We start from the raw sequence: 24,556 nt of genomic DNA on the forward strand, positions 1-24,556 counted from the left end.
GGCCCGAGGGTCAGGGAATGACCACCAGTCAACTAGGTCCTGATTCCTCAAAGGTGTCCAGTATTTTCAAAACGCAGATTGAGCCTGGGTGGTCAAATTACTACTTTCACCACAAAAAGCAAACTCTTGGGCATACGCTGTTCCAAGTGAAAAGCACATTTTGCGTTTTTGCAGAGGGGAGGTGCAGGGCGGGGTGCCCCACGCCGCCGACCCCCGGCCCAGCGCTCCAGCTGCCAGGGAGCTGGAACTGCGGCTGACCCGGGAATGACTGCAGACGCCAGAAGGAGCAGAGGGCTGGGCGGCACACAGGCTGCGGTAGGAGGCGGGACCATGCATCTCGTTGAAAGGCTCCCGGCGCCTGCCTGATTGGCGAAGCTCGCTTGCCATCGGGGTGGGCGGAGCCAGTTGTGCGCCGGGCCTCAGGCCCGCCCAGCGGCTGCCAGAAGTGCGTCAGACCCCGCGCTGTGTGCAGCGGCTGGGTTCGTGGTCGGGGTGCTGCGTGGAGTGAAGTTGCTGGGCTGCTGCTCTTCTTGCCGAGCCCTGGCTCAGGGCCGCTGGTCGACCCGCACCCTCCGCGCTCCCCTTGGCCTCGATGTTGTCACCTTACAGGCGGCTCTTTGCAGAAGCACGACCTCCTCGCCCCACTCCTCTTGGTTATCCCGCGCCCCCCGTCGTCTATCGGCCTCCCACTCCGCAGCGGTCTCCAGGGTTCTCGGACGGTCGGAGCTATGGCGTCCCGACCTGCGGCGGGCCGCTGTGCGCCTACTCCTCATCAGGACCCGGCCCTTGGCGGGCGACGACCCCAATCCCAGGTGGAAATTGCACTTTGGCTTCTGACCTCTCCTCGCCTGATGTTCCTGACGTCGTTCTAGACTTCTTTGATTGGTGAGCGGGGTCGCCAGGCTGCCATGAGCTGGGCGGGCGGTGGGTGAGTGGGCGACCTCTTAGAAGGAGACAGCTTGAGCAGACGTGGGTCTGGGCTTTTGAACCGCTGCCCACGCGCGCTGCCTGCTGGCCAGTCCGTAGAGGAGTTGGTGGTGGGGCTGGGCACGTGCAGCTGCGATGGAGCCCCCTTGTTTCAGCCCCTGTGTTGCTGTGGTACCTAATAGCGCTGAAATGGCGGGGGTCGGCGAGCTACCGCCCCAGGGTCCACCCCTCCATCTCCAGGGACTGAGTTCTCCTCAGCCAGGTATACTGGCCCCTGTGTGTGTGTGTGCGCGGGGGGAGGGGGTGATGGTGCGGTGAGGGCTAAAGTTAGTATTCCGTGCTGAGTTGACGGCTGGTAAAACTGGGAGGGCCTCTCCCTGGTGGCGCAGTGGTTGAGAGTCCGCCTGCCGATGCAGGGGATACGGGTTCGTGCCCCGGTCTGGGAGGATCCCATATGCCGCGGAGCGGCTGGGCCCGTGAGCCATGGCCGCTGAGCCTGCGCATCCGGAGCCTGTGCTCCGCAACGGGAGAGGCCACAATAGTGAGAGGCCCGCGTACGGAAAAAAAAAAAAAAAAAAAAAAAAACTGGGAGGGCCTCGAACGGCCTAATCCCAGATTCCGCTCCCCACTCTGCTCCGCCAGATAGGGTCCTCTAGCAACAACCCTTCTTATTAAATGCACCGGATGCTTTCCTGCTTCTTACCCCTGAATAGTGTTTACTTGTCAGCCAGCAGAACGATTCAAACAAGCCAATCACATCCTTTCTTAGGCACCAGGGCGTACCTCACCCTCTTAGTACTGCAAAGCCCGCCTGCCACAGAGCCTTCTGGTTCACGCTGTTCCAGAATGCAACCCCCACGTGTCCTGCATGGCCTGCGATGTTCTCCTCTCCTGGGCTGCCCAAGAGGTGGGTCAGTGGGCCTCCGAACCTGTCCCCATAAGCACCGAAAAGGTCTGGACCACTCATGATTAAATGGAGATAAAACCCAAAGCTGTAAATTTGCCCTGCTAGAAATGTAAACTATTCTGAGGAATATGTATAGAGAGAAAAGACAAAATAATAATAATAATAATTCCATGCAGCGCAAGTGGCAGCACCATAGCAGAAGATGGTTTCAGTCCACCCACCTCTGGCTTGGGGGCCCAGCAGTCTTCTGCTGTGCCACTCCTTTGCGTATGCCTCTGTTGCAGTAAAAATCCTGATCATCCTAATGATAGCGAAAAGCAACCATGGCACTTTTGTGACACAGTGATGAAATTAACCCCAACTTAAGCCAGAGTCCTTAAGACTTAGTAAGCAACCATTGCCATAGGGGTGGCTTCTATCCCTAATGAAACTGGTTTGATGCTCTCTGAAGGAAGAAATCTATAAATGTGAGCAGATTAGAGAGGACACACCCTCACACACACACACGTACACACACACACACACACACACACAGTACTTCCAGTGACAAACAAACAAGCAAAAAGAATCAGAGAGAAAGAAATCAGAAAACTTGAATACAGAGGGAGGAAACAATTTAAATTGATACAAAGGTCCACAGTTCAATCCAGTTGGAAGTCTAGAATTTGCTAAAAGAATTTATACCCTGGTGAGACCTTTGTCCTTGGCAGACAGCTGGCTTCTCACTGTGTCCTCACATGGCCTTTACTTTGTTCAGTGTGGGGAGAGAGAGAGCTCTGTGGCGTCTGTTCCTCTTTTTATAGGGATACCCCCCTGTTGGATTAGAGCTCCAAGCTTATGACCTCGTTTAACCTTGAGGCCGTATCTCCAAATATAGTCACACTGGGGTTAGGGCTTCAACATATGAATTTGAGGGGAACAGAATTCAGTCCATAACATCTTTTTTTTTTTTTTTTTTTTTTTTTTTTTTTTTTTTTTTTTACTTTTGGCTGTGTTGGGTCTTTGTTGCTGCGTGCGGATTTTCTCTAGTCGCGGCAAATGGGAGCTCCTGTTCATTGAGGTACACGGGCTTCTTACCATGGTGGCTTCTCTTGTTGTGGGGCATGGGCTCTAGGTGCGCGGGCTTCAGTAGTTGACACATTTGGGCTCAGTAGTTGTGGTTCACGGGCTCTAGAGCTCAGGCTCAGTAGTTGTGGCGCACGGCTTAGTTGCTCTGTGGCAGGCGGGATCTTCCCGGACCAGGGTTCATACCCGTGTTCCCTCCATTGGCAGGCGGATTCTGTTTTGTTTTTTTTTTTTTTTTTGATTCGCGTGCCTCTCACTGTTTTGGCCTCTCCCGTTGCGGAGCACAGGCTCCGGACGTGCAGGCTCAGCGGTCATGGCTCATGGGCCCAGCCGCTCCGTGGCATGTGGGATCTTCCCGGACCAGGGCATGAACCCGTGTCCCTTGCGTTGGCAGGCGGATTCGTAACCACTGCGCCAAGAGGGAAGTCCCAGTCCATAACACCTTTTTTTTTAATAACATGTTTATTGGAGTATAATTGCTTTACACTGGTGTGTTAGTTTCTGCTTTATAACAAAGTGAATCAGCTATACATATACATATATCCCCATATCTCCTCCCTTTTGCATCTCCCTCCCTCCCACACTCCCTATCCCACCCCTCTAGGTGGTCACAAAGCACCGAGCTGATCTCCCTGTGCTATGCGGCTCCTTCCCACTAGCTTTCTCTTTTACATTTGGTAGTGTATATAAGTCCATGTCACTCTCTCATTTTGTCCCAGCTTACCCTTCCCCCTCCCCATATTTTAAAGTCCATTCTCTGTTAGGTCTCCGTCTTTATTCCCGTCCTGCCCCTAGGTTCTTCATGAACTTTTTTTTTTTTTTAGATTCCATTTATATGTGTTAGCATACAGTATTTGTTATTCTCTTTCCTTTTTTTAAATAAATTTATTTATTTTAGGCTGTGTTGGGTCTTCATTGCTGCGCATGGACTTTCTCTAGTTGTGGCTTGCGGGCTCTAGAGTGCAGGCTCAGTAGTTGTGGCGCACGGACTTAGCTGCTCCGCGGCATGTGGGATCTTCCCAGACCAGAGAACGAACCCGTGTCCCCTGCATTGGCAGGCTATTCTTAACCACTGCGCCACAAGGGAAGTCCCTGTTTTTCTCTTTCTGACTTACTTCACTCTCTGTGACAGACTCTAGGTCCATGCACCTCACTACAAATAACTCAAATTCGTTTCTTTTTATGGCTGAGTAATATTCCATTGTGTATATATGCCACATCTTCTTTATCCATTCATCTGTCAATGGACACTTAGGTTGCTTCCATGTCCTGGCTATTGTAAATACAGCTGCAATGAACATTTTGGTACATGACTCTTTTTGAATTATGGTTTTCTCAGGGTATATGCCTACTAGTGGGATTGCTGGGTGGTATGGTAGTTCTATGTTTAGTTTCCTAAGGAACCTCCATACTGTTCTCCATAGTGGCTGTATCAATTTACATTCCTACCAACAGTGTAGGAGGGTTCCCTTTTCTCCACACCCTCTCCAGCATTTATTGTTTGTAGATTTTTTGATGATGGCCGTTCTGTCAGTCCCTAACATCTTGATCTATATTTTGGGTATCTGTGAGGCAAGTGATTGCCAGAGTTCTTTACCTCAGAGGGGACAACGTTTAGGCAGTGGCCCAAGAGTTTATAAAAATGTACAGATGGGCCCATTTGTTAGCCAGGGCATCCAGTACTAAAATGACTGAAGTTTGGTCAATTGAGCTGACTCTTTGGTCTTGTCCTTTAGCATAGGCATCTGGTTAAGGGATTGACAGCAGTAATATGGATGATGGTGACTATACCATATGTAGTGTACAATGCCCAATATTGCCCACTCACTTGATTCCAAGGGGCTCCCCAGGTAGCCAAGAGGTCTGGGAGAGAGGTGATTTCTTCTACCACTGTCTCATCTGGCAAGGGACTAAGGACAGGTGAGGCCATTCCCTCTTGCAAGAAAGATATGCCAGAAAGCTATCCGGTGTCAAGGAGGCCTCAGTAACCATGCTGAGGTTTTGGGGTGCTGGTTCCATGATCCAAGGCATACTGGGCACCTGGGTACAGAGGGTCACAGGCTCAGGGTCTGTGAGAACCTCTATTTTGAGGATGGCCCGGTATGTGGCTGACAGTTGCCACTCTAATGGTTTATAATACAAGGCCACGAAGGGCAGTTTCTTGCCTCAGTAGCCCATGGGCAACGTACAGCCATCATGTGTGGTTCAGAGATGCCAGGGAGCAACAGGAGAGGTTACTAAAGCCTCAACAATGAAGGAACCTCTGGAGACACTACTGGGAGTGTCCAGTGATTTAGACTTGGACAGATTCCAGAGTTATTTTGTTGGAAGACACTTTTAGCATTTTGTTAATACACATTTTTTTAGTAAATTCTGGATTTCTAATTGGATTAAATTGTAAATTGAAACAGAAACAGACATAAAACAAGTTTATATATTGATTGGTTGATGAAAGTGTTGTAACCAGAGGCTCGCAGGAACCTAACCCTGTATTTCCCCTAGGAGCAGTGGTTTAGTAGTCAGTGATTCATGACTTGTGGTGACTTTATAGGACATATAGTAACACGCACACACATTGCAGGGACTGATGTTCCTTGGTCAGCGTGTGAGAGTACATTAGGATGACAGTGATGCTCAGGGCCTGTTCCCATTCCCATGCCCTCTGGGAGGAGACAGCCCTGCTGAAGGTCTCAGGTGTGTTGGGTGAGCACATCAGAGAGCTTTGGAAAGGCCAGCTGTCTGCAGGGCTCTGGCTGGCTACTTGCATATACTCAGCCAAGACACCTCCAGGCTGGAAATACATGATTAGTGAGAGAAATGCCAGCTCCCAGAGTGAATGTCTTTGAGAAGACAGCCTTGAGGCCTAAGAGTGTGAAATGACTTTGTTGGGCGAGGGCCAGAGGTTCTCTCTCTGTGTCAAGCCATATGCCCATCCCTAAAAACAGAGGTGTATGAGAGCAAGGATGACATGGGTATGACAGCAAAATGCGCAGGTGGGGAAATGTGAGTTTGTGCTGGAGAACGTAGACTGGTTAGCTCAGCTGAGGAGGGCACTGAGGGTGGAAGAGTACTTTTCCTGGGGCAGTCAGCTTCCCCTGAAAGGACGGCCACTGACCTGGAGAGCTGTGTCCATTGCTGATTACAAACTGGGGCTCTTTAGGGGGTTGAGGTAATGCATTTTTCTGAGGGCTGCCCCCTGCCTGCTTCCTCTCCTCTCCACTTCCCAGAATGCTGGTGCCCGCTCCCCCAGCCCCTCATCCTGCTTGGTAGTGTGGACCCAGTCTTTGTGCCCCATCCTCTGGATAAAAGCTTGGGCGGGGGAGGAGGAGTCTGCCTCACTGCGTGCTTCTGGCTGACTCACCGTGGGGAGAGAAGGGGGTGGGGGAGAGAACGTGTACACATACGACTATACATGTCTGCATGTGTGCAGGAGAAGGGAAAGTCCTGGAAAGGTGACAGCTGTGGTATTCTCTTCTGTTTGTCCTCTGGGAAACAATGTGGCCTTTACTGATGACCAGTGACTTCTCTGTTTCAGCAAAAACTATGCAAATGAAAGTGGTTCAGAAGGTTTTGGACAGGATGCTGATGAGATATGGTATCCATCTGAGTCCACATATTGGAGGTAAACAGCTTATAGATGCTTGAGGGTGTTGTTTTTTTTTTTTAGTGAAGTACAGTTGATTTACAATGTTGTGTTAGTTTCAGGTACACAGCAGAGTGATTCAGTTTTATATATATATGTATATATATATATATGTATATATATCTCCTTTTTCATATTCATTTCCATGATGGTTTATCACAGGATATTGAATATAGTTCCCTGTTCTATACAGTAGGAGCTTGTGGTTTATCCATTGTATACATAACAGTTTGCATCTGCTAGTCCCCAACTCCCAACCCTTCCCTCCCCTACACCACGCCCCCCACCACCTTGGCAACCCCAAGTCTGTTCTCTTTGTCTGTAAGTCTGTTCCTGTTTTGTGGATAAATTCATGTGTAGACACCTGAGGTTCTTCTGTTGACTAGAGCTGAAACACAGGAAGACAGCCCACCATGTAAGCTTACCAGTGGTCCTCTCCCAGGCTCTACACCTTTGCCTCTCGAGATCCCACCTTCCTGACTTGCAGAGACCTGCACTGGGGATACTCCTGGGCTCCCAACTTCCAGGCCTTTTGCTCTGACCCTGCAATTTTTCCCACTTCTCTGGCTTCACGTGCACGAGGCCTTCTGCTCGCTCCACACTCCCTTGAGAAGGTCCCACACGTGTAGTACACTCCCTGGTGTGAGTGGAGGAGCACTACCCACAGAAATGGGTGTGCAGGCTGGAGGGCGCTGTGGTGCTCGAGGTAGAATTTTCTGCTCCATCTGTCAGGCTCCATGGGGAGGGCACTTGAACACACCTTCTCTGCACCCTGGGTACTCACCCTATGGAGTTTGTTCAGAACTGAGCACATGATCTCTGTCTAGTCTGCTTCACCTACCCGGGCCCCAGGTGCTTGCCCCTCTGCCTCCCAGGCCTTCAACTCCCACCAGGTTGTATTGGTTCTACCTCCAGAAAACATCCCAACTCTGTTCTTATCTGTTGATCATGAGCCAGCCCTGGATCAGGCCTTGGGCATCTTCCTAGTGAATTTCTGCAACAACTTCCCAACCTGTTGTCTCCCCAATATTAGCATTCATCCCTCTAATCCATTCAGCACACTGTAATCAGCATGGTCTTTATAAATCAATCCTGATTATGTCAAGAACTTCTGATGACTTTAGCTGTCCAATAAAATCCAAATCCTTTAGCCTAGCATTCAGATTTCTAGAGCAGAAATGAGAAATGACAAAGAAACAGAAATACAAACCACCACGAAGGCAATGAGTCAGTTTCTTTCTGTATTCCCTCCTAGCCATCCCCTTGGAAAGGGCAGCTAGCCTGGGCCACACAGCTTGAAGTGACAGGAAACCTACCCTAAGACCAGTATTCTGTCCAGTAGTATCCTTTGGCCCAGGGGACACCCAGGAACCCTAAGCCAATGACAGAGAAAAGGAAGGGTACATTAATTAGAGGTTCTATGGGAGCATTAATTAGAGGTTCTATGGGAGGTTGAACTAGATACTAACTCTGAGGGGCTAATGAGCGCTCATAGTTCGTATTTGTGGAAATGAATACAAGTCTTTTGAATATCCACCCTAAAGAGCACACAGCTGTGAGGATTTGGCACTTGGGGGTAGACCAGTGAGGGCACCATGTTTGCCCTGGGAGCTACCTCGAAAACCAAGGCCATTGCCCTGGGCCCTGAGCTTTGGAGGTGGGTCACTTGACTGCTGCTTTCCCTCTGCTGCATTGTTCTCGCCAGCGTGTGAGAGGTTAAGGTGTAGCGCGCATGTTCCAAAGTGCATGTGTGTGTACCTAGGTGCTGGGAGGCTGGGGTGGGGAAGGCAGAAAGCAAGCTCCTTCAGTAGCCTTACGTTACAAGGACAGCAGTGGCTCTAGGTGGGGACCTTAGGGAGGAGAGCGAGGGCTAGAGGGCTGGGTATAGAGGAATTCAGGTGTTAGAGCACAGCCCCTGCCCCTTGTATGATATCGTTTGGGTCAGTTGGCCCAAACACTGGTCGGTGTCAGGGAGTAGCTGCCTCATTTCCTCCTTTCCATGTTCTCCTATATCTCAGCAGAGACCAACAACCACAGTTTAAAAACACCAAGCACATTCTACCATTGTTTTAAGCAAGATAGCATCTCAGCAGGCATCCGGGGCCAGAAGGAGGGAGCAGGGGCAAGGGTCAAGCTCTGGGGATTGTGAGGTGTGGATAATCTGCATTATCTCTGAGGCACCTCATCACCATCTTTCAGACTCTGATCTATTTACACCTGATGCCTAAGGTGGGAGGGGGTGGGTTACATTAACCATTTTTGGAATGCAGACGTGGGACATATGAGGAAAAGGAGGCACCTGGATAGCTTTGGCCAAATATTCGATGAAGAGGGCAGTACAAGAACAACTTTGGTCTTTCATTAGACAGAAGTGGGCACCGCAGGCGCTAAGTCTGAGGCTGTCGCGTGTGTGAGTGTGTGTCTGGGTATGTGCGTGTGTCTGTGTGTGTGTGTGTATTTGGGGAGCAGGGAAGCCAGTTGGTGTGGCAGCTGCTCTCTGATTGGGGTGCCTGGCAGTGCTGGGGGAAGCGGAGAAGGAAGCCGAACACTGTGGTGCAAGGTGTGTGTCCTAGGAGGTAACTTCCCTGCCTGGCCTGCAACGGCAGCATGCATGCTCTGGAGAGGAAGGAAGCTCAGCCCACTGGGGCAGGAGAAGAGGAAGGTGAGCATCTTCCAGGGACCCATAAGTACCATGGGGACAAGGTTACAGTTGCTGGGGGTGTCACGCTGGGAGAAGAGCACCAGGGTAGAGATTTGCAACCTGATTCTGGAAGAGAGTGAGACTCTAGGAATCAAGGAGTGAACATACCGGCTTACATTTTGAATTGCTTTAATTGAAGGAAGAAAGAGGCAGCAGGAGAATGAGAGCTGACACTGGACAGAGTTGAGTAGAGAAGTCAAGACAGAGAGGATGAAGGTTGAGGGTAAAGAACAGTGAGGACAGGAAGGAGGACACTGCCTGGAGATAAGTGGTAGTCTCAAGAGCACTGAAAACCCATGTGAACCATTGCCTGCTCCACGGGCAAGTTGAGCCCGAGCCCATCCCCAGGTCTGTGAGGTTATCAGCGGCAATCAGGATCCAGGCAGCGGCACCTACCCTGTGAGAGTCACCTGCCATCACACCTGTTCCTCTTCTCAAGCAGGGCTTCAGGGAGATTGGGCCAAGGGCTTCAGAGTTTAGGGACCCCTAGATCTCCCTGTGAGGCCTCCCACTGGGCTGAGTCGAACCTGTCTTTGTGTGTGAGGTGGAGGAGAGCCTCAGGGTTTAACCCGTTCTTCCTCTTCCCCCACGAGTTCACAAGCAGAAGCCTTAGGAACTTTGTCCTGTTCAGGTTCAAACAGGAGCTTTATTTTTCCTTGAGAAGGAAGGGGCAGTGAGAAGAGGAGGAGGAGGAGCCAGGGAAAGCTAGCAAATCAGCTTCCAGGCTTCCGTCTGGGCAAGAGAACTGGAAGCCACAGTGTTGTGAAAAGCAGCTAGCTGAGGGCTTCACCCAGCCCAGCACCTGGTAGGACAGGGGCACTCCCATATTGTGGAGTGAAGGAATAAATGAGACATTTTTTATTCTTCCTTCCTTCGTCTTTCCTTTGAAGCCTGAACCTGTGATAGACACTGCAGAGAGAGAGAAGCTGGAGCAGTGAAGTTCAAAGAGGAAGGGAAGTGGTTACCCGCACAACTTTTCTTGCCTTCAGGGAGGACAGTGATAGCTTATGGAGCTGAGGTCATCACTGCAAAGATGGGTTGCAGGCACCTTCTCTGGAGGCTTCTTGTCTTAGTTCTGGCCACTATAAGAAATATCCCGTAGACTGAGTGGCAACAACAGACATTTATTTCTTATCCTTCTGGAGGCTGGGAGGTCCAAAACCAAGGTGCTGGACATTTTGGTTTCCTGTGAGAGCTCTCTTCCTGGCTTGCTGATGACTGCCTTCTGGCTGTGTGCTCACATGGTGGAAAGAGAGAGAGTTCTGGTGTCTCTTCCTCTTCTTGTAAGGGCACTAATCTCACCATGGGGAGTCCACCCTCATGACCTCATCTAAGCCTAATTACCTCCCAGATACCATCACACTGTTAGGCTTTCAACATGGATTTTGGGGGGTACACAAACATGCAGTCCATAACACTTTTTTTTTCCTTTTAATTTATTTATTTTTATTTATTTTCTGGCTGTGTTGGGTCTTTGTTGCCACGCACGGGCTTTCTGTAGTTGCAGCAAATGGGGACTACTCTTCATTGAGGTGCGTGGGCTTCTCATTGCAGTGGCTTCTCTTGTTGCGGAGCCCGGGCTCTAGGCACGTGGACTTTAGTAGTTGTGGCACACGGGTTCAGTCGTTGTGGCTCGCGGGCTGTAGAGTAGAGGCTCAGTAGTTGTGGCACAGGGGCTTAGTTGCTCCACGGCATGTGGGACCTTCCCGGACCAGGGCTTGAACCCGTGTCCCCTGCATTGGCAGGCGGATCCTTAACCACTGCACCACCAGGGAAGCCCAGTCTGTAACACTTTTAATTTTCCTTTTAGAGATGTATGGATACTTTAGCTAAGTTCTCACACCGATCACTGCTAGCACATAAGGCAGCCCCTCTGGGCAGATAAAATAGAACAAGTTTCCCTTCTTCTGGGCTGCATTTCGGTGCCAGGGCACATGGCTTGAGAGGGGAATGTGGACTGCATTTCAGCTCCCATTTGCTGTTTTAGCTGGGAGCCCTTGGACAGGGCTCTGTGCTGGCCCTTTAGGGTCCTCAGGATTCCCCCAAAAGTGATGGAGTTGCCTGAGTGGCACTGAATGGTCTAGAATGAGAAGTATGACCCTGGGGTTGGTGGGGTCCCTGGCTCCCTGGCCCTGCTGGGGTTTGTTAACTGTCTTACACAGCTTCCATTCTCTAAAGGCATGTGAGGGGTGCCAAAGGTTGTAATAAAGGACTGTGTTTATAGGAACCCCTGTCCCTACAAAGCACATTGCTGGGGCTTGTTCACAGTAACCCTAAATGCTGGAGTCTGGGATTTGCCCTAACACAGAAACCCACTTACTTCTCAGTTGTCATTCAGATAATTATTCCCAGTAGCACTTTGCTTTCTGAAGCATTAGGCTTGGAGTAACACATTTCTCTCTTTGCAGCTCAGCTTCTGGGCACTTACCCTGCAGTGAAGCCAACGGGTTGAATCACAAGAGTCACACATGTTTCTATAGCAGCACTGTGATGTAATACACAGAGAATAATGTGGCCTAGTTGTGGAGCTGGTTAAAGACAGCTTTGAGCCAGTAGAAAATAAAAACTTTTTTGTGCACAGTGCCTTACAGTTCACTCTATGGATATGGGGTTCTGAAAAAAAAGGAACACACTCAAACGCATGCTCACCCATTCACTCACACTTACACATTTAATCTGTAACACATATAAGCATTCTCACACATCCACTTACACAAACACACATGCTGACACATTCACGCACGAACTTACTTACACACGTTCTTACATTTTCACATCAACATGTTCACACATGTGGACATGCTCACACAGTTTTCACACAGGAACATGCTGGTACATTCACACATAGAGAGACTCATACACTCGCATTCATTCACGCATGATCCTGCTCGCACATGGACATACCTGCATATTTACTGAAAGAAATGTGCTCAAACGCATACACACTCACCAATCACTCACACGTGAACAAGTTCACACATTCACACACATGAACATGCTCACATGTACGTGCATATGAACTCAGTCACACACAAGAACGTGCTCACACCCTGACAGACACCATAACATCCACTCAGAAACTCAGTCACTTGCACACAGACATGCTCACGTACACTCATACTCACACATCCACTCACACACGTGAACACACTGATGCTGTCTCACACACAATCATATATTCGTTCCCACTTGCACGTGAACATACACCTACAGACTCACAAGCATTCCAGCATGAACACACTCATGCATTCAGTCCCCCATAGGAGCCCATTCTCACATTCATCCACACGAATGATAACACACATTTCAGTACAATTACACATATTCTAACATGTTCATTCACACAGATACCCATATTCTCGCATTCACTGAATGAACATATTCACACTTCAACATACTCAAACACACAAAAACCTTACACATTTATTTACACAAAGGAAAATGTTCACATAAATGCACATCCTTATGTTCGATCACACACACAAAGCTGCTGAGACACTCATGAGCACAAGAAGACATTAACACGTTCAAACAAACATAGTGACATATTCACTCACATGAACTTGCTCACAGATTAATTCCCATATACAGACACACCCACATACACTCACAACTTCACTTAAAATTGTACATCGTGCTCACATACATGAACTTGCTTACACATTTAATTGCACACAGGAAAAATAATTATACATTAATACCTTCACACACACCAACTTGTTCATACATTAATTAGTACATGTGAACATGCTCCCTTACATGCATATGCTCACACACTCAGATATGAATGAACACACAAATTCATTTAAACACACACACAAACTTTCACACTTGCACATTACCATGCCCAAAACACAAACATGTTCAAACTTTCATTTGCATATGTTCATGCTCAAACACACAAGTATACTCATTCACCCACACATGAACGTACTTAAACATTAACATTCCCAGACACACAAACGTGCTCACATTATCACACGAACAAGTGGACACTCCCACTTTCACTCACATGCACACATAAACACACACACATTCTCATCGATTTACATACAGACATGACATGACTGCACACTCACACACTCACTCCCTACCTCCACTCACACATTCACACATGGACATGCTTTCACATTTATTTAAAAAACAACATGCGCACACACACACATCACTCATGCATGAACGAGTTCACCCAGGTGAACACATTCACATATTCACACAGCCTACATGTTCATAAACACACATGCTCTCACATTTATTTAAAACACAATATTCACACACACCCCAAAAACACTCATGCTCAGGCATGGACACGATCACACTTTCACATATACACAGGATCATATTCACTCACACAGCCTCTCACACACAAACTCACATACACACTCACAGCTGCACATAGACATGCTAACATCACTTCCACACAAACGAACACACTTCATCACACACAAACATAATCGCATTGACTCACACAACAGAACACACACATTAAAAGGCCCCTACACACAAGCATGTTTACATATTCATTAACACACACATTCCTATATTGACTTAAACTTGCATTTTAATAATATGCACACATGTGTGTATACGTATATACTCACTCATTTACTGACATAAAAATTTTTGCACATTTACTCAGACACAAATGTACAAAAACACATCTACAAAGCATAAATTCACTCACGTTCATGAACATACATGATATGCTTACATGTTCATTCAGACACTGGAACATGATCACATGTATATACTCACACAGTCATTTGCACACAAACATGAAGATGTTCACATATGCACACAGTGAACCTGCTCATAAACTCACAGGTACCCTCATTAACACAGTCATGTATATGCATCTGATCAACATTCACACATACACATGCACTCCTGCGTTGACTCAGAAATAGATGCACACATTAACAAGCTCACAAAAATGAACACGGTTACACATTCACTTACAGATGAGCATGCTACCATCATGCACATGCTTACAAATTCACTCATACACGTGATCACACAGAAACACCAACACACATTAACACACTGACATGTGAACAGGCTCCACTCACTCTTACACACAGACATGATCACATACATCCACAAGTTACACATTCACTCCAATGAACGTGCTCACAGATTTACTCCCATTCATAGACACACTGACACATGCACACATTCGTTCCAATACAAACATACTCAATTAACATGGTTATGCATTCACTCACCCACCCGAATATGCCTCACGTACACTGTGTCACTCATACATTTACTTACGTGCACGATGAGCATGCTCATCCTTAAGATGTTCACACCCACATGCACACTCATTCGCACACACAAACACAGTTGCAAATTCCTTCACCCACATAGACATCCTTATATATAATCATTTGCACACACACGTGAACATGCTCACATATACAAGTGATCACTATTCACTCACATCCACAGCGTATTCTTCACGTGAACACATTCACAGATTCACTGAGATATAAGAAATGCTCACATATATGCACACAGCCAAAAATTCTCTAACATTGGAACGTATTCACTGACTCACGATCATACTCACAAATTAACTCATAGGCATAGACACACTCATATATGATCATACCCACATTCACTGACACAAAATCCTCACATGTCCAGTAACCCATGAACATGTTTACAAATTCATTCATATACAGACATTCATATATGCTGACAACAGTACACTCAGTTTCACTTATATGTGCACAGTAACGTGCTCACAAACAGCACACTTTCATGCATTCACTTGAACACAGATTTTCTCCAGTCATCACAAAGCTCACACCTTCACACACAGATACACTCAAACTCACAAGCATACTCTCTCATATATTCACAGAAATACACTCACACATTAAGAAGCTTACACAAATGAACAGTTACACATTCACTCACTCATGAAAACATGCTTACACATGCATTCCCTCAAACTTGCTCCCACATTCACTCACACACACCCATATATGCTCACAGTTGCGTACTCATACATTTCCCCACACACAGCATGTTTACAAACAGCATCATACTCATACTCTCACAAATGCATATGCTCACGCTTACCATGGAGTTCAGACATTTTACTCACACACATAGAGATGCTCAGATATACTCTCACACACACACCTGCACATTAACTCACAGAAATCTACTCCACTTTCACATGCTCACACACATTCACTCGCACACACACACACACAGACACGAGTATGCTAACATCCATGCACATGCTCACGAATTCACTCATACATATGAAAAGTCCCATTTACTTCAACACACAAACTCATATTTTACTAGGCTCCCACGTTCGCTGTCACACCTGTGCTTATATACATGTGCAAGGTCACATTCACTTGCACAAACATGCTCACACACTCCTTTGCTTACAATAACTGCTCACATTTCACTAGAATGTGCTGACACATTGAGTCACAGTCACTTACACTTACATACTTACACTCATTCCCTCACATACACGTTAACATTCTCCCAACTAGGAATGTGCTCACACTCACCAAGAGCCTCACACATTCACTCACATACACTCACAAATTCATTCATTCAAATACACTAATGTGGTTGACCCTTGAACGACACAGTGGTCAGGGGTGCGGACCTTCCACGTGCAGTTGAATACGTATACCGTATAGTCCGCCCTGTGTATATGTGGTTCCTCCGAATCCAGGGTTCTGCATCTGCCGACTCAACTAATTGCATGCATATTTACTGAAAGAAATGTGCTCAAACGCGTAGTACGGTAATATTTGCTATTGAAAAAATCTGCATATACGTGGATCAGCGCTATTCAATCCCCTGTTGTTTAAGGGTCAGAAGTACTTTTAAAATGTCAGACAGGGGAGTTCCCTGGCGGTGTAGTGGTTTGGACTCGGCACTTTCACTGCCATGGCCTGGGGTCAGTCCCTGGATGGGGAACTGACATCCTGCAAGCTGTGCCGCAGGGCATGGCCACCCCCAAAAAATATCAGGCAAATAAACATGCTTACATTTTCGCTCACACAAACATGCTCATATCCATGCACATGGTCACCTGTTCACTCATGCGTATGAAGGTGCACAAACATTTACTTGATCACACAAATAAATTCCTATTAACGCAGTCGTACCATACTTGAAGAGGCTCACCCATTCATTCTCCAACACGGACATTGTTATGTAAAGGAGCCAAAGATGGCCTCTCTTTCCTTCTTCACAGCAGGCTGGAACCCATTAACTCAGAAGCCCGGCCGCACCAAACTCAATTTTTACACATTCATTGGCTTTGAATATATTCCAAGTAAGTAGATTTTAATCCATTCAGAGCTTGCGTGCAGCCAACACCCGTTAGCTATAGATAAGATAAGGCCTGTAGTTATAAAAGACCCCACACCACTGCTGCCCTTTGGTACTCTCCGACCCAGAGGCTCCCCATCATGCTACGGAGTGGTATCACCTAAACCTGGCATTTCCCTTGCTTTTCTTTCCTGAGTGGTGCTCCCACACAGTAGCCTCTGGAAGTTCTCCTGTTATTAAGACACTTCCCGTGCATGCAAAGCTGTGAAAGCTTCCTCCAGATAAAGGTCATCTTGTGCTCCTGCCCCTTTCTGGTGATAGTGTAATGTTTGATCCGCCCCTACATCCCTCGCACTCATTGCTCATGTTGATGAGGACAGTGGAGGATTTGGGTGACAATCAAGAGATCAATATAGGGTCCACCCAGTCAGGAGGACTATCCATTGGCAAAACAATCCTGGGCAGTCTTAAGTGGTTGGGACTCAAACTGTGGAACTCCCCCATGTCAGTTTGGCATGGCATTGCTCTGTGCTGTATTACACTTTATCTGTATTTATGGTGTCTCCCTGTGTGTCATGAGCCTGATCAAGCAGCAGCAGCAGTATTTGAGCCAACCCATGCCATTGTAACTGAGTTTTGGGGATCAGAGGCACTGGGCTCCCCAAGAAAGATCCGCCCACCCACCTGGGTCCCTCACTAGGCAGGTACTAGACGTTGTAAGACCTGTGGGCCCAAATAGGAAAAGGGGAGGAGTGCGGGTGTCTGGGCCAAGAGTGGGCTACCTCTGATCCCATAACAGGCTCCCTGTAGCTGGGCTGGTGATCTGGGGTGCTCTGAGGTGAGAGGACATCCTCATGGCCGGGGTGTGGCTATGGCAGGTAAATGAGTCAATAAGACAGAGGTGTCAGGCCGAGGCTGGTCTCTTAGGACATCTGTGTAAACAGCTAGCCTGTCTCTGCTGCTGTCTCACTCTACCTGCTGTTGCAGATGGCGTCTTTCTAGTCCCTCCCACAAAGGATGTGGGCTAAAAAAAAGCATTACTTAAAATGACCGAATGCATGGAAGTTAATATTCCTGCTGCTCCCAGGACTTGAAGGAGGTGGCTGTCTTCTTTGTTTTTTGTTCGTTTTGGCTGCACGGCACGTGGGATATCAGTTCCCTGACCAGGGATCGGAGCCGTGCCCACTGCAGTGGAAGCGCAGAGTCTTAACCACTGGACCGCCAGGGAAGGCCTGGAGGTGGCTGTCTTAATGAACACATGCTCCAAACCACAGGACGTGTCGGGCTCTGTTCACTGTTGTTTTTGCTTGGAGCCTTAACTCCTTTGAAAGTCGAGACAAATTGGAGAACCCTGGGAAAAGAGGTCTGGTGCCTTCTAGAAGAAAAGGCAGTGCAATACCATCCTGACATTTATCCTCTGTTTTGCTGGTAACCACTCACAAAGTAATAAAGACAGAAAAGACAAAGTAGGAGGGCTAAGGAGGTGAGGTGTGCTCTCAGTTGGAGGAGGAAACACATCCTTTCTCTCAGCCATCCCTGAGACCCAGTCTCTCCTTAGGGACGTAGTCGAAGAGCAAAATGAAGAAAGGGCTCTCTGGCTGTAAAGAATCTGGGGGACAGTGAGCTCCACCTAGCAGGGAATGTAATTAATCAATTGACTGCCATAATATGGGATGGGAAAATGGTGTCCCTACTGAAGTATGTCATGTAATTAGTGCAGAAGCTAGGAGTGTTCCCAGAGGAGGCCTTGGAGCTAGCTAGCTAGATAAGTAGGTAGATACTTTGTTGATGTGGACTTTTATTTCTTAGAATGCCGCCCACCCTACGTTAGGCCTCATAGTGATCCTGGGCAGACTCTTGAAGGAAAACATTAGCCTCCACCAGCTGGGGATGTTGGGATGGGCTTATCAGGCAACAGATGGCATGCAGCATGGTGATTTGCCAAGTCTCGAGGAGGCTGAATTTAGTCCTGAGTCCACCAAGTTGTTTCTCAGGGGGCGCTCCTGAACAGTGTAAGTTCTCTTTCCTGACAGTGATGGCTCATGCTGAGACAATTCAAGAGGACATGGCTGCCCTGGATTTAACAGAAACTCCTGAAAGCCAAACTCAAAGTGAAGTGCTGCCTGTTAACAATACCCCACCTGGCCTAAATCAAAATTACTGTCCACAGAGCGATTGCCCCCTTCCTCGGCCAAACAAACCACTTAAAACCAGGCCCCCTCTTAAGCGTGAACCCTGAAATGAACAAGAGAGGTTGGTTGTATTGGACCCTAAGGGACAAGGAGCCCAGAGATATTAGATGATCTCTGGTAAATCTGTGGAGCAATTAAAATATTTACTAAAGTTAGATTCCAACCTGGCCAGGCTTTTCCTTCAGAGACAACCTTACCTTCCATGTCTTCCCCTGACCTCTGCCAGTGGCAAGGACCTGCTCCCACCTCAGGACCCATTGGTCTCAAAGCAGGCCTCTTCTGGCCGACAGTAGCCCTTTTACCATGTGAACTGTAAAATATTAACGACACTGGCTGGCTCTGGTGGACACAGGTGTCCAAAGCTCCCTAATCCCAGGAAGCACTCGAACTTTAAACCCCCACCCCCACCCCCTCCAGGAGATGCCGGGCTTTGGAGGAGAATTAATTGAAGGGATAATTATCTGCTTAGCTTTTTTTTTTTTTTTTACTTTTTGTGTGGCATGCGGGATTTTAGTTCCCCAACCAGGGGTGGAACCCACGGCCCCTGCAGTGGACGTGCGGAGTTGACCGCTGGACCGCCAGGGCAGTCCCATCTGCTCAGCTTTTAATGTGGGCCTAGTTTTGCTAAAAGATGCTTCTGCGCTGGTTGTTCTCTGAGACTCTTTTCTCATTACTGGAATGGACTTCCTCAGTGAGCAGGTAACCTCGTGAAACAAGCCTAAGGTTTTGATGCCACTGGTGGGCGCTGGCCAGTGGGAACCAGTACACCTTCCTCTACCCGTGTAAGAGGTACTGACTAAAAGGAAAGCACTGAAGGATTATGGCCTGTCCTAGCTGACTTAGTGAAAGAAAGGAATGGATTCCCACCTTTCAGTTCTCTGGTATGGCCTGTGCTTAAAGCCACTGCTAATGAGTACAGGCTATCTGTAGACTAGAGAGAGTTAAACAAGGCTGCTCCCTGTATTAGAGCCCCTCTACCATGTATTGTTCCCTTAATGAATGACATTCAGAATAACACTGGTAAATGGTTCAGAGTCATAGACTGGGTTAACATGTTCTCTTTGTTAAATATCACACTTTGCCTTCCCCTTTTAGGATCAACAGTACACCTTTTTCCCAGTGACCTGTAGGGTACTTGAATGCCCCCGTGATTGCCCGTGGGATTTGCAGTCGGGACCTAGATGCCTGTGCGGCACGAGCCACCTCCTGCAGAGACTCAGCTCTGGCATTGTATCGATGACATCCTGGTCACTGGACCTGGCCAAGACTCTGTGTCACACACCATCACAACTGTGAGTGAACACCTCCCTGAGAGGGGATGGGCAATTGCCCGCCATAAGGTACAGGGCACCTCCTAGGTTGTTAAATTTCTGGGCTATGTTTGAAACTCAAAAGGGTAAACTAGTCCCGGTTGGGTAAAAGAAAAGCTCCTAGTGCTCCAGCCAACCTCCCAGATTGGTAAAGGAGGCCCAACATTTGGTAGGCATGTTTGCATTCGGGTGCCAACCTCAAATATTTGCTGGCCCCCATCTATGGAGTCACCCATAGGACCTCCACTTTTCCGTGGGGACCTGAGCCACAGCAGGCACTAGATAAACTAAAGAAGGCTATCATTTCAGCTCTCCCACTAGTGCTCTGAGGGCAGGACTTACAATCGGAAGTTTTGGCCACCCTAACGTTCACTTATGGGAGCCACAGGACCAAATGTCCGTGGGCTTTTGGCATAAGTGACTCCCAGCCTCAGTGCAAAGGTATTGGCCAGTGAAGAGGCAACTTCAGGAGGTACACTGAGCCCTTCCTGAAACTGAAGGCTTTACTGGAGCAGAGCCAGTTATCCTGTGGATGGAGATTCCTCTTATATGCTGGGTCATAGCAGAAGCTCCCCGTAGAGCAACAAAGGCCTCTACTCAAATGATAATGGGATCTACTGGATTGAGCTAAAGCTGGCCCTACTAGAGTGCTACAACTCCATGAGAAAATCACCACATACCCTGCCACTGAAGTTAATTTACCACAACCTCCCGGCCTTCTATACAGGCCTTCCATTAGTATATCCATGCAAGGCACAGGTCTCCCCTCTCCTCATATCATTGAGGGCTTGACAAAATAGCTTTTACAGCCCTTGGGACTGCCGCACAAGTTACACCGCCAGACCAAAGTTCTCACATCCCTGTAAAGCAAACCAGCAATGGGCATTACAAGAAAACTTTGCTTGGGTTTGTCACCTATCCTATCATCTTCCAGTAGCAGTGATCATGGAAAGACATAATGGACTTTTAACTCAAGGGCTGTTGAGAGAACTTGGAGGGCAGTGGTCCTTCAAGTGGTCAAAAATACTGCCCACGGTCCAGATTATATTAAGTTCATGCCCCTGTGGCATAACTACACCATATTTAAATTCACAACAAATGACGAGACCACCAACAGGGACATTTCTATCTCTGCTGGTGTACACATCCACAGCAGACACAACCCAGTTGTCAGTTTTCACCGACATGGGAGCCCAGGCATGGCCATGCACAGAAAAGAAACTTTCACCAGGTACTGTCATCCTTCCTTTCTCCCTCATAGACAACCCGGAGCTTAGCCACTTCCTTCTTGATCCTGATGAGAACCTGACGTGGACCAGTGATTCTGAAACCATCCTTAGCCTGCGTCCATTCGTCATTTAGTATAAGCCAAGCAAACTACCCACCACTTTCTGGAGAAAGAGGTGTCCTTATCTGCCGTCCATGTACTTTGCTCCGCTAAAGGCACTGTGGAACACAGGAGGTGGAACGAAACCTCTCCCAGACCAGGTAACCCCATAGGAGCAATACCCAGGGACAATCAGGTCCCCTACTGATGGCTACAGGTGACCTCCAACCTTAATCCCTACCCTGTTAGTATGTCCCTTCTTACCTGAGGAGTTACTGCCCTTGCCATTGTTGACTGTCTGCCTATTTGTGGTACACCCAGCCCTAGTAATCTACACACTACTGTTGACAGGGTCTGTTGGCAACAGTATACCATATGCACACACCACGGCGTCTTACAACATAGGTCAGACTGGGGACAATGGGAGCCATGCTGTTGGCTATTCAGGTTGCTCAATCCTACTGACATGACCACAGATACCAACACTGAGGCTAGCGACCTTCTCCTGTCTCTTCTACTACTAACAACACCCATTCTGGCTAAGCCAGACTCTTTGGATAACGCTTATGACTCATCGATGCCTTCTAAACCCTCAGGGCCAACTTTTCCCTCAGATCAGATGAGACCCAGTGTTATGAGGTAGTGCCATTAACCAAATAGAGCCACTACCTCTTGAGTCTTATTTAAGGCATGCCCAGGGATAGTATGTATGCTCAGTGACACTCATAAAATATCTTGACACATTTATTCACTCAAACTGGCTCACACAGTCACTTAAATGAACATGGTTACAGTATCACTCATGCACAAGACATTCATATGTGTCACATGTACATACACATTCCCTCACAGGTGCACGTAAACACAAACAGGGACATACTTACACATTCACTTGCAAATGAACATGCTTCCAAACACACACTCACACTTTCACTCCCAGAAATATATTCGTCCATTAAGAAGCTCACATACATAAACACACTTGCAACATTCACTCACACACCTAAAAATGCCCAAACATCCATTCACTCACATGATCACAAATTTATTCCAACCTAAAGACATACTAATTTAGGCTCACGTGCACAGATCCTGCACCTACGTACACTCTCAAACCCTTTGCACGTGCAAATGAACACAAATGGGAACACACCCATTCAATTGGAAATATTTTCACACTCATCATGAAGCTCACATGTTCAGACACCCACAGGTGTACATACACACTCACAAGTAGATGCTCACATATTCACTCATAACTTTACTCATCCATTAGCAACCCCATGCAAACTAGTATGCTTACAGATTAACTCGCACACATGAGCAAGCTACCATCCATGAACAAATTCACGTATTTACTCATACATGTGAATAGGTACAAATATGTGTTAAATACACAAGTATACTCACACCAACACACTTATGCCTGAATAGGCTCACACACCAGTCTCATACATGCACACACATTTACTCCCTGACATGATCATGCTCAGAGGTTTACTCACACTGGTGGAGACGCTTATGTACTCACAGATACATGCTCATTCACTCACTCAGACAAACAACTAGTACTCAAACCAACATGGCTACACACATGAAATGCTCACACCTTCACTCACTCGTGAAAATACGCTCATATAACCACATATTCTTTCACTCATACGTATCAACACTCATATATTTACTGATGTTTAATTTAGGCTCACACACATTGACGTTCACTTACAAACACAAACATGGTTGAAAATTGGCTTGCACATGTAGAGTTTCACAAATAATCACTGGCACATATTCTCACACCCAGTGACAGATGCATATCAACATATTAAATATAAAACTTGATTATCATTCACTCATATGTGTGTTCAAACACACAAATAAACTTGTGAATTTACTCAGACACAAAAATTGATAATACACATGCACACATACACATTGTTACTTATAATAACATGCTCACAATTCACTCCAAAGGGCACAGTGACAGATTAACTCACAGTCACAGTCCTGTACTCACGAGCAGTCTTACACATTCTGTCACTTGCACAAACATGCGTGAACATTCACTCACATGAGCATGATAATACATGTATTCACTCACATGAACATGCTCACAAAATCATTCACATACTAGACAGATTCATTTGCACTTATATGTACATACACTGTTTTCTAAAGATGTTTTTTTGATGTGGAGCTTTTTTTTATATTTAGTCTTTATTGAATTTGTTACAGTATTGCTTCTATTTTCTGTTTTGATTTTTTGGCCAGTGTGAGATCTCAGCTCCCTGACCAGGGATTGAACCTGCACCCCGTGCATTGGAAGGCAAAGTCTTAGCCACTGGACTGCCAGGGAAGTCCCTGTATATACACTTTAACTTCCATAAAATAACATGATCACAAAAGGAGCATGCTCATGTCTTCATCTGTACGTGAACATGCTCATACTTACAAACGCTCACACAATCACACCCAAATACGCTCACACATTAACATGCTTAAAGGTGAACACCTGTTCACTCACAACATGCTTACAAATTACTAACACACATAGACACACTTACATCTACGTGGTCACACATTCAATCCCACAGACTGGGTCACACATTTATTTGTTCACAAGAACATGCCCACAAATTCATGCACACGCAAGACACACTCATACATGCTTACGTTCACTCACTCACACCTTCTCTCGTTAATATATATAAACACACAAACCAGGACATACTCATACATTCAGTCACACACGGGCATCCCCATCTTAACATGATCACACGCTCAAATGCTTAACACATTCAATCAAACACACACGTGTTAAAAAGTCATTTGCATATGTACTCTTAGATGTCATGATTTATACAAATCACATGGCCAGTCTTACTCCTGTATTTACTCATTCACATGCACAAACATCTCTGTTCAGTCACACACACCTACCTGTTCTCACCCATGACCATACAAATTCACTAAAACAAATTCATGCTGTTATACAGACATATTCACATATTCACTAACACAAACGTCCTCAGTCCTCACACACATGTAGACACACTCACATATGCTCCCACCAGTGCACATATTCCCTCATTCACCTGAACATGTTCACAAATTTATTCACAAAGAAGGCACACTCACAGATCTCACATGAACACATTCCTTCATTT

General features: G+C 46.9%; 1 protein-coding gene across 1 annotated transcript in view; it reads left to right on the forward strand.

The window, feature by feature from the left end:
- Nucleotides 1–389: 389 nt before the first annotated feature.
- LOC309796970 (uncharacterized protein) overlaps nucleotides 390–24,556 on the forward strand; it is a gene marked incomplete at its 3' end in the record, with an annotated part of 56,241 nt that continues 32,074 nt past the window's right edge. Inside the window, exon 1 of the mRNA XM_082610354.1 lies at nucleotides 390–885. Coding sequence (XP_082466480.1) covers nucleotides 593–885 — 293 coding nt within the window. The 5' untranslated portion in view covers nucleotides 390–592. The remainder of the gene's footprint in view (nucleotides 886–24,556) is intronic.

The sequence above is a fragment of the Mesoplodon mirus genome (genome assembly GCF_964341445.2).
Source record: "Mesoplodon mirus genome assembly, chromosome: X".
Lineage (NCBI taxonomy): Eukaryota > Metazoa > Chordata > Mammalia > Artiodactyla > Ziphiidae > Mesoplodon > Mesoplodon mirus.